This window comes from Entelurus aequoreus, linkage group LG16 (genome assembly GCF_033978785.1).
Source record: "Entelurus aequoreus isolate RoL-2023_Sb linkage group LG16, RoL_Eaeq_v1.1, whole genome shotgun sequence".
NCBI lineage: Eukaryota > Metazoa > Chordata > Actinopteri > Syngnathiformes > Syngnathidae > Entelurus > Entelurus aequoreus.
This window is the reverse complement of record NC_084746.1, coordinates 38,020,002-38,032,783: the sequence shown is the minus strand read 5'-3', so window position 1 is coordinate 38,032,783 and position 12,782 is coordinate 38,020,002. Positions and strand designations below refer to the sequence as shown.

The 12,782-nt window shown below is 36.2% G+C and overlaps 1 protein-coding gene across 1 annotated transcript in view; it reads right to left on the bottom strand.

Annotated features, from left to right (window-relative positions):
* Window positions 1-4,950: 4,950 nt before the first annotated feature.
* Window positions 4,951-12,782, bottom strand: part of pax3a (paired box 3a) — a 61,274-nt gene continuing 53,442 nt past the window's right edge. The window contains exon 9 of the mRNA XM_062023552.1: window positions 4,951-5,863. Within this exon, the coding sequence (XP_061879536.1) occupies window positions 5,846-5,863 (18 nt within the window). The 3' untranslated portion in view covers window positions 4,951-5,845. The remainder of the gene's footprint in view (window positions 5,864-12,782) is intronic.

Genomic DNA, 12,782 nt, shown 5'->3' with positions numbered 1-12,782 from the left:
GCAAATAATCATAACTTAGAATTTAATGGCAGCAACACATTGCAAAAAAGTTGTCACAGGGGCATTTTTACCACTGTGTTACATGGCCTTTCCTTTTAACAACACTCAGTAAACGTTTGGGAACTGAGGAGACACATTTTTGAAGAGGAATTATTTCCCATTCTTGCTTGATGTACAGCTTAAGTCGTTCAACAGTCCGGGGGTCTCCGTTGTGGTATTTTAGTCTTCATAATGCACCACACATTTTCAATGGGAGACAGGTCTGGACTACAGGCAGGCCAGTCTAGTACCCGCACTCTTTTACTATGAAGCTACGCTGTTGTAACACGTGGCTTGGCATTGTCTTGCTGAAATAAGCAGGGGCGTCCATGATAACGTTGCTTGGATGGCAACTCATGTTGCCCCAAAACCTGTATGCACCTTTCAGCATTAATAGTGCCTTCACAGATGTGTAAGTTACCCATGTATTGGGCACTAATACACCCCCATACCATCACAGATGCTGGCTTTTCAACTTTGCGCCTGGAACAATCCGGATGGTTCTTTTCCTCTTTGGTCCGGAGGACACGACGTCCACAGTTTGCAAAAACTATTTGAAATGTGGACTCGTCAGACCACAGAACACTTTTATACTTTGCATTAGTCCATCTTAGATGAGCTCGGGCCCAGCGAAGCGTTTCTGGGTGTTGTTGATAAATGGCTTTGGCTTTGCATAGTAGAGTTTTAACTTGCACTTACAGATGTAGCGACCAACTGTAGTTACTGACAGTGGTTTTCTGAAGTGTTCCTGAGCCCATGTGGTGATATCCTTTACACACTGAGGTCGCTTTTTGATGCAGTACCGCCTGAGAGATCGAAGGTCACGAGCATTACCGCTTACGTGAAGCGATTTCTCCAGATTCTCTGAACCTTTTGATGATATTACGGACCGTAGATGGTGAAATCCCTAAATTCCTTGCAATAGCTGGTTGAGAAATGTTGTTCTTAAACTGTTGGACAATTTGCTCACGCATTTGTTGACAAAGTGGTGACCCTCGCCCCATCCTTGTTTGTGAATGACTGAGCATTTCATGGAAGCTACTTTTATACCCAATCATGGCACCCACCTGTTCCCAATTTGCCTGTTCACCTGTGGGATGTTCCAAATAAGTGTTTGATGAGCATTCTTTCTCAGTCTTGTTTGCCACTTGTGCCAGCTTTTTTGAAACATGTCGCAGGCATCACATTCCAAATGAGCTAATATTTGCAAAAAATAACAAAGTTTTCCAGTTCGAACGTTAAGTATTTTGTCTTTGCAGTCTATTCAACTGAATATAGGTTGAAAAGGATTTGCAAATCATTGTATTCTGTTTTTATTTACCATTTACACAACAACTTTACTGGTTCTGTAGAAGGATTGACGTCATGTTTAAAACAATGTGGCTGTAGTGTATATGATATTTTTACAGCAGCGTTTGGGAGACAAAGGAGAAGGGATATAACAACATTTTAGGGGTTAAGGAAATCTAAAAGTCCTAGACGGAAGAGTGTTTACATGTGACACATGAATGACACCAGCAGCTGCACACCTGATCCCCCAATAGTGGCAGCGTTACAAACTCACCAGTGGTTTTTGGAGCCTTTTGTGGCGCTGACCAGTGGCGTTTTCTTTTGGAGGGGGGGGGTGTGTGCAGTGGGAAGGCCTCTGAACCCTGCACAGTCGTGTCAGTCTAGTGACTGATGTCCAGTGTCTGTGGGCCACCGGGTAATTTACAACGGCTCTGCTTTAGTCATTAAGGGGTGTGACGGCGCCCCTAGAGAGCAGGAATTTGTCCAAAAGGAGCGGTTATGAAACGGGATATTTGTTTATGATGGAGAGCTTGCAGGAGTGTGCAGCAGTTGTGCGAAAAGAATTAGGTGAATGTTTTGACCTTTTAGCCCACAAATACATTACAATGATAAAAAGATCAACCGTTTTATATCACAACTTTGTTTTGTTTTAGAACAGGCCTCGGCAAAATACAGCCCGTGGGCCACATGCGGCCCATTAAGATTTTCAATCCGGCCCGCCGGACATTCTACTTAATTTTTTTTAGACCTTTAACATCAAAACTGTCGCCGCCATTATGACATGCAGTGCTGTTTTTAAATGACCGTAAGTCTTGAACTATACAAAGTATTTTATTGGTTGAAATCTGCACTTTTAAGTGTTATATGAGTTATTACAGGAATCTACGTCACAGCAGCTCAGACCAGGAACAAAGCAGAGTGGGCGGGGTCTGTTTTCAGAGCAGCCAGCCACAAACGCATGTGTCAGGAACAGATGCAGAAACACATTTTTACAACAAGTTTCTGCATAAAAGTGATAATATATCATATTGTATATGTTTATTACACTTTGCATTCATATTTTGCTGTTTGTTACATTTTTGTTGTATTTTGCTTGATTGTAAAATATGTCTATGGAGGAGCCATGTTCATATGTTGTTAATATTCAGTGTTTTATTGTTCATAGCTAATATTGTAAATCTCACTTTTTTTATTTTAATGTACATTTTGGGTGTCCCATTCAATAAAAAACTGTAATATCCCATTCCGTTTTTTTGAGGTGGTCTGTCATAACTTTTTTAGAACATTGTGACTTTTGGTATTAGTGTTCCTGAAAAAAAGGCACCCAAACACACATACTTTACAGCAGATTTTTACAGCTAAACGTGTACATATCATTTATACACATACACATTGGCCCCCCAGACACTTGTTTTCTCTCAATGTGGCCCCCAAGTCAAACTATTTGCACAGCTGTTTTAGAGTCACCTATTAAAAATCACAACTTACTTTGACCTCCTTTACATTTTTGTTGTGTTTTGCGTGATTGTAAAAGATGTCTATGGAGGAGCCATGTTCATATGTTGTTAATATTTAGTGTTTTATTGTTCGTAGTTAATATTGTAAATCCCACTTTCTTTATTTTAATGTACATATTGGGTGTCCCATTCAATACAAAACTGTAAAATTCCATTCCGTTTTTTTGAGGTGGTCTGTCATAACTTTTTTAGAACATTGTGATTTTTGGTATTAGTGTTCCTGAAAAAAAGGGACCCAAACACACATACTGTACAGCAGATTTTTACAGCTAAACGTGTACATATCATTTATACACACATACACATTGGCCCCCCAGACACTTTTTTTCTCTCAATGTGGCCCCCGAGTCAAACTATTTGCACAGCTGTTTTAGAGTCACCTATTAAAAATCACAACTTACTTTGACCTCCTTTACATTTTTGTTGTGTTTTGCTTGATTGTAAAAGATGTCTACGGAGGAGCGATGTTCATATGTTGTTAATATTCAGTCTTTTATTGTTCATAGTTAATATTGTAAATCTCACTTTCTTTATTTTAATGTACATTTTGGGTGTCCCATTCAATAAAAAACTGTAAAACTCCATTCCGTTTTTTTTTAGGTGGTCTGTCATAACTGTTTTAGGATTCCATCGGACATTGTGACTTTTGGTATTAGTGATCCTGAAAAAAAGGCACCAAAACACACATACTGTACAGCAGATTGTTACAGCTAAATGTGTATATATCATTTATACACACATACACATTGGCCCCCCAGACACTATTTTTCTCTCATGGAGACCCCCAAGTCAAATTATTTGCACAGCTGTTTTAGAGTCACCTATTAAAAATCACAACTTACTTTGACCTCCTTTACATTTTTGTTGTGTTTTGCTTGATTGTAAAATATGTCTATGAAGGAGCGATGTTCATATGTTGTTAATAGGGCTGTGAATCTTTGGGTGTCCCACAATTCGATTCAATATCGATTCTTGGGGTCACGATTTGATTCAAAATCGATTTTTTTTCAATTCAACACGATTCAAAAATAATTTTTTTTCCCGATTCAAAAGGATTCTCTATTCATTCAATACATAGGATTTCAGCAGGATCTACCCCAGTCTGCTGACATGCAAGCAGAGTAGTAGATTTTTGTAAAAAGCTTTTATAATTGTAAAGGACAATGTTTTATCAACTGATTGCAATAATGTAAATTTGTTTTAACTGATAAATGAACCAAAAATATGACTTATTTTATCTTTGCGAAAATATTGGACACAGTGTGTTGTCAAGCTTATGAGATGCGATGCAAGTGTAAGCCACTGTGACACTATTGTTCTTTTTTATTATTTTTTTTTAAATGTCTAATGATAATGTCAATGAGGGATTTTTAATCACTGCTATGTTGAAATTGTAAATAATATTGATACTGTTGTTGATAATATTCATTTTTGTTTTACTACTTTTGGTTTGTTCTGTGTCGTGTTTGTGTCTCCTCTCAATTGCTCTGTTTATTGCAGTTCTGAGTGTTGCTGGGTCGGGTTTGGTTTTGGAATTGGATTGCATTGTTATGGTATTGCTGTGTATTGTTTTGTTGGATTGCTTAATAAAAAAAATAAAATAAAAATTAAATTAAATTTTTATTTTTTTTAATTTTTTTTTTCAATTACAAAAAAATCTATTTTTAAAAAATGAGAATCGATTCTGAATAACACAACGTGAGAATCGCGATTCGAATCCAAATCGATTTTTTTCCCACACCCCTAGTTGTTAATATTCAGTGTTTTATTGTTCATAGTTAATATTGTAAATCCCACTTTCTTTATTTGAATGTACATATTGGGTGTCCCATTCAGTAAAAAAAATTAAAATTCCATTCCGTTTTTTTGAGGTGGTCCGTCATAACTTTTTTAGAACATTGTGACTTTTGGTATTAGTGTTCCTGAAAAAAAGGGACCCCAACACACATACTGTACAGCAGATTTTTACAGCTAAACGTGTACATATCATTTATACACACATACACATTGACCCCCAGACACTTTTTTTCTCTCAATGTGGCCCCCGAGTCATAGTATTTGCACAGCTGTTTCAGAGTCACCTATTAAAAATCACAACTTACTTTGACCTCCTTTATTATAAATAGTAAATAGTGCTGTATTGTACACAAAACATTGTATGCCAAATGAAAGTCGTAACAAAAAACATGAACATTAAGACTTATTTAAGCACTTACGATAATGTAATTACAGAAGACACTAAATAAATAGAAAATATCCGCAAGTTCCTGAAGAAAACTAATTTAACACATGCAAAATTATTTAAAAAATAGAAAATGTATCCACCTGTTTTTTTTCTTCCTCTTTCTTGTCGTTTGGCTTCTCAAGTTTACAGCGGGCGATGCACTCGACCCAAAATTGGGTCGTTTAAAATGAAAAAGCGGAGTACTTGGAGGACATGTGGCGTGCGCTCGTTCATGAGGTATGAAGGTATTGCACTTTCTTTGGGTCACAGTGGTGCACTCTGGGTAGATGTACTCGACGTCTTGTCAGCTCTGAAGAACATCTGGAAAAATCCTTTCTTCCTCTGTCAACTTATAGCAAAAATGACGTCAATTATTTCGAAAAAAAAAGGAACTTCCCTTGCAGGTTGTAGGTAACTGTGTTAAAAGAAGGTGTACATTATTTGAATGTAGGGTATTGACCAATGCGGAAGGTCACATGTTGTGATGAATGCATGGGGAGAGAAAAAAACGTCCGCCTCATGTTGCAAAAATCAAATCTTGAAAGTATTAAGTCGGTCCCTCCAACTTGCCCCTTTTTTCCTCTTCAAGCATGAACATGCGGGCTTGGGTCTGAGGAGCATGACGAGGTAACTGGAGAGGCTGCACCTAATTATTCCAGTGCACCATCAGTGTACCTCCATGGAGGTGGGGGGTTATTTGGGGAGGAACACACCTCTGGTTGGCCTCTGGTCGGCCTGGGCTTGGTTGCAGACAGCCGGGTACCAAGTGGAGGGTTTAAATGATGAAAGGCACCTGAAGATGACACGGAAAGAGAGAAATGAAGGTTAAAGTAAAAGGTACGGCGCGAGAGTCTGTTGAAATAAAAAGTGTTCCTCGCCTTCCTGTCGGTCATTTTTTCGTAATAATGATCTGGCAGCAGCCAGCGTCATCTCACAAGATCCTCGGGTGCCGTGAATGTCAATCAAGTGACAAAAGTGACGTCTTGGTGAACATTGATGATCGATCATTTTTAGGTCTATTTTTTTTTAATGCCTGACTGGCGATAGACTGACACACCCTCCGCCATCGACCGCTAGCTCGCCATCGACGTAATGGTCACCCCTGGTTTAGACGTACAGTGACATGTACATTATCTTTAAAACCAGAGCCCTGGGAACATTATTAAAGAGCGAATTTCTGAACTGAATCGCAAGATGGATCACATCATGGAGAAGCTTGCTGAAAAGGAAAATTGAATTGAATTTGAGAGCACCCAGCGTGGACGAATAGAACAGACAAGTCATTGTTTTGTTTGCTCGCGGAAAACAAACATCCTAATCTACGATTTGACTCCCTCGAATGGCCTTGACGCTGTGGAAACAGGACCAGACACTCATAGAATTATAACGTGTTCAGCAACATGGTGATGTATTACATGTGCAGTGAAGTCTACATTATTTATAAAATTGGCACGCACTAACGAGCCAAGGATACGTGCCTAAAGTGCACGGACGTGCGTGTGCCGCTGCAAAACTCTTGTGGAATGATAAAGTATTTAATGATGGCTATAGTGGTATAGTACATGTGTAATAAAGTGTATATTGTCTGTAACGTCAGTACACACTTGACGCTACGTCACGTTTTTTTAGTTGCTTGGTCGCTTTTTACGCGCGTGCACGGTTCCATTTACGAAAATGGAAGCAACACACATAAGTTGACTTCGTCATTTGTCGTTAAACAAGGACTAAAAACTAGAGATGCCGATAAATGCTTTAAAATGTAATATCGTAAATTATCGGTATTGATTTCAACTTCCCGATTTTCCCGGGAGACTCTCGAATGTCAGTGCCCCTCCCGAAAATCTCGCAGGGCAACCATTCTCCCGATTTCCACCCGGACAACAAAATTGGGGGCGTGCCTAAAAAGCACTGCCTTTAGTGTCCTCTACAACCTGTCGTCGCGTCCGCTTTTCCTCCATACAAACAGCGTGCCGGCCCAGTCACATAATGTATGCTGCTTTAAGACACACATAAGTCGATGCAATGCATACTTGGTCAACAGCCATACAGGTCACACTGAGGGTGGCCGTATAAACAACTTTAACACTGTTACAAATATACGCCACACTGTGAACCCACACCAAACAAGAATGACAAACATATTTCGGGAGAACATCCGCACCGTAACACAACATAAACACAGCAGAACAAATACCCAGAACCTATTGCAGCACTAACCCTTCCCGGGACGCTACAATATACACCCCCCGCTACCACCAAACCCCGCCCACCTCAAGTCGGGGTCCACGTTAATCAATTCATGGTAAAGTTACATTGTTTAATGCATCCAGCGGGGCATCACAACAAAATTGGGCATAATAATGTGTTAATTCCACGACTGTATATATCGGTATCGGTTAATATCGGAATCGGTAATTAAGAGTTGGACAATATCGGAATATCGGATATCGTCAAAAAAGCCATTATCGTACATCTCTACTAAAAATATAAGATAATGTTGCACCTTTCTTATGACAGAGCAAAAAGTCTTCCTTGTCAAAGTTGTCCCATCAGGTGGAAGTTCCACAGCGATCGTATCTAAAACAGCTGACTGTCATTAGCGCCGGCGGTAGTGTCGCAAAGCCCTTTTTGATGTCTTTTTAAATGAATGCAAAGTGAAAATAGCAGCATGTTTATGTTCAAACATACAGTAAGTCCTCTTATAGTGTGTTTAAAGGCAGCAGGGCAGTAGGATATGACTGTGTTGGTGTGGACATGACCTGGATATTAGTTCAAGTTAACTATGTAGAAAAGGGTGGCTTCAAAAAATGTATACTTCTTCCCATTACCCTTTTGATGTATGTTTATTTTAATTTTATTTTCTTGATTCAATCTTATTTTTTTGTGAAATAAAAATATTGCCAATGAGCACAGGACTGTTCTCTGAAAATATGTATGTATATGATGTACTACATGTATGATATAGGACTGACTATGACATAAGTATGTATATTATGTACTACATGTACAATATAGAACTGACCATGACATAAGTATGTATATGATGTACTACATGTATAATATAGAACTGACCATGACATAAGTATGTATATGATGTACTACATGTATGATATAGAACTGACCATGACATAAGTATGTATATGATGTACTACATGTATAATATAGAACTGACTATGACATAAGTATGTATATGATGTACTACATGTATGATATGGGACTGACTATGACATAAGTATGTATATGATGTACTACATGTATAATATAGAACTGACTATGACATAAGTATGTATATGATGTACTACATGTATAATATAGAACTGACTATGACATATTATGTATATGATGTACTACATGTATGATATAGGACTGACTATGACATAAGTATGTATATTATGTACTACATGTATAATATAGAACTGACTATGACATAAGTATGTATATGATGTACTACATGTATGACATAGGACTGACTATGACATAAGTATGTATATTATGTACTACATGTATAATATAGAACTGACTATGACATAAGTAAGTATATGATGTACTACATGTATAATATAGAACTGACCATGACATAAGTATGTATATGATGTACTACATGTATGATACAGAACTGACCATGACATAAGTATGTATATGATGTACTACATGTATGATATAGAACTGACCAATGCAAGTATGCATATGATGTACTACATGTATGATATAGGACTAACTATGACATAAGTATGTATATGATGTACTACATGTATGATATGGAACTGACCATGACATATTATGTATATGATGTACTACATGTATGATATAGGACTGACTATGACATAAGTATGCATATTATGTATTACATGTATAATATAGGACTAACTATGACATAAGTATGTATATGATGTACTACATGTATGATATGGAACAGACCATGACATATTATGTATATGATGTACTACATGTATAATATAGAACTGACTATGACATAAGTATGATGTACTGCATGTATAATATAGAACTGAGTATGACATATTATGTATATGATGTACTACATGTATGATATAGGACTGACTATGACATAAGTATGTATATTATGTACTACATGTATAATATAGAACTGACTATGACATATGTATGTATATGATGTACTACATGTATGATATAGGACTGACTATGACATAAGTATGTATATGATGTACTACATGTATAATATAGAACTGACTATGACATAAGTATGTATATGATGTACTACATGTATAATATAGAACTGACCATGACATAAGTATGTATATGATGTACTACATGTATGATACAGAACTGACCATGACATAAGTATGTATATGATGTACTACATGTATGATATAGAACTGACCAATGCAAGTATGCATATGATGTACTACATGTATTATATAGAACTGACCAATGCAAGTATGCATATGATGTACTACATGTATGATATAGAACTGACCAATGCAAGTATGCATATGATGTACTACATGTATGATATAGGACTAACTATGACATAAGTATGTATATGATGTACTACATGTATGATATGGAACAGACCATGACATATTATGTATATGATGTACTACATGTATGATATAGGACTGACTATGACATAAGTATGTATATTATGTACTACATGTATAATATAGAACTGACTATGACATAAGTATGTATATGATGTACTACATGTATGATATGGGACTGACTATGACATAAGTATGTATATGATGTACTACATGTATAATATAGAACTGACTATGACATAAGTATGTATATGATGTACTACATGTATAATATAGAACTGACTATGACATATTATGTATATGATGTACTACATGTATGATATAGGACTGACTATGACATAAGTATGTATATTATGTACTACATGTATAATATAGAACTGACTATGACATAAGTATGTATATGATGTACTACATGTATGACATAGGACTGACTATGACATCAGTATGTATATTATGTACTACATGTATAATATAGAACTGACTATGACATAAGTATGTATATGATGTACTACATGTATAATATAGAACTGACCATGACATAAGTATGTATATGATGTACTACATGTATGATACAGAACTGACCATGACATAAGTATGTATATGATGTACTACATGTATGATATAGAACTGACCAATGCAAGTATGCATATGATGTACTACATGTATGATATAGGACTAACTATGACATAAGTATGTATATGATGTACTACATGTATGATATGGAACTGACCATGACATATTATGTATATGATGTACTACATGTATGATATAGGACTGACTATGACATAAGTATGCATATTATGTATTACATGTATAATATAGAACTGACTATGACATACGTATGTATATGATGTACTACATGTATGATATAGGACTGACCATGACATAAGTATGTATATGATGTACTACATGTATAATATAGAACTGACTATGACATAAGTATGATGTACTGCATGTATAATATAGAACTGAGTATGACATATTATGTATATGATGTACTACATGTATGATATAGGACTGACTATGACATAAGTATGTATATTATGTACTACATGTATAATATAGAACTGACTATGACATATGTATGTATATGATGTACTACGTGTATGATATAGGACTGACTATGACATAAGTATGTATATGATGTACTACATGTATAATATAGAACTGACTATGACATAAGTATGTATATGATGTACTACATGTATAATATAGAACTGACTATGACATTAGTATGTCTATGATGTACTACATGTATGATATGGAACTGACCATGACATAAGTATGTATATGATGTACTACATGTATGATATAGGACTGACTATGACATAAGTATGTATATGATGTACTATATGTATGATATAGAACTGACCATGACATAAGTATGTATATGATGTACTGCATGTATGATATAGAACTGACCATGACATAAGTATGTATATGATGTACTACATGTATGATATAGAACTGACCATGACATAAGTATGTATACGATGTACTACATGTATGATATGGAACTGACTATGACATACGTATGTATATGATGTACTACATATATGATATGGAACTCACCATGACATAAGTATGCATATGATGTACTACATGTATAATATGGAACTGACCATGACATAAGTATGTATATGATGTACTACATGTATGATATAGAACTGACCATGACATAAGTGTGTATATGATGTACTACATGTATGATATAGAACTCACCATGACATAAGTGTGTATATGATGTACTACATGTATGATATAGAACTCACCATGACATAAGTATGTATATGATGTACTACATATATAATATAGAACTGACCATGACATACGTGTGTATATGATGTACTACATGTATGATATAGAACTGACCATGACATAAGTGTGTATATGATGTACTACATGTATGATGTAGAACTGACCATGACATAGTCAATAAACAAAATCATACTTGGGTGAAATCATACTTGGGTGGGAAGTGGAATGGAGAATGTTTAAGAGCAGGTGAGAATGGAAGGTGAGGTCTGAGGTTGAACAATAAATCCTCCAAAAACCAGGTGAGGATCTCTGGGGACCTCCTCTTGAACCCAGCATGGTTGGCTGAATCTCTCTTGTTCTGCTCTGTTGATCAATAACTAAATCTGACCTCCACTTGGACACATGGTTCCAATACGGGCCTGCCAAGGGTCATAATCGCCCCCCTGTTAAAGAGCCCTCACACACGCACACACACACACACACACACACACACACACACACACACATGCACACACACATTCTTGTATTTGTTACCTTCTTGAGACCTCCGAAAAATGCCTACCTCTTTAGGACCACCCTTTCTGGATCTATAAAGATTTAATAATAATAATAGTAATAACTGGGATTTATACAGCACTTTTCTAAGTACCCAAAGTCGCTTTACATGTTAAAAACCCATCATTCATTCACACCTAGTGGTGGTAAGTTACTTTCCTAGCCACAGCTGCCCTGGGGTAGACTGACGGATTTGTGTTTACTGCATTAATAATATATACATACTATGCAAATATAAAAAAGCCTGTTGTGAAAAATGAGTTGGATATCCTTTACACACTGATGTCGCTTGTTGATGCAGTACAGCCTGAGGGATCGCAGGTCACGGGCTTAGCTGCTTACGTGCAGTGATTTCTCCAGATTCTCTGAACCCTTTGATGATATTACGGACTGTAGATGGTGAAATCCCTATATTCCTGGCAATAGCTGGTTGAGAAAGGTTTTTCTTAAACTGTTCAACAATTTGCTCACGCATTTGTTGACAAAATGGTGACCCTCGCCCCATCCTTGTTTGTGAATGACTGAGCATTTCATGGAGTAATTTACTCAAAAAATGTCACTATTTTACAAGAACAACAAAAAAAATTGGCAATATTGTGATGAAAGTCGGAATCTTAGGACAAATGTCACCATTTTGCATTGAAAAGTAATACTTTTACATAAAAAAGTAATAATTTTACGAAAAAATATTGCAATATTACAGAAACAGAAAGAATATGAGAAATTGGTCCCTTTTTTTTAAAGAAAAAAGTCGACACATCGTGAGAAAAAGACTGCTTTTAGTTCATTTATAATTTTTTTGAATTTGTTGTTTGTAATTGGTTTTTAATCTTCATTATTTACTTCAAGTTATTACAGTATTTTTCTATATACATATTT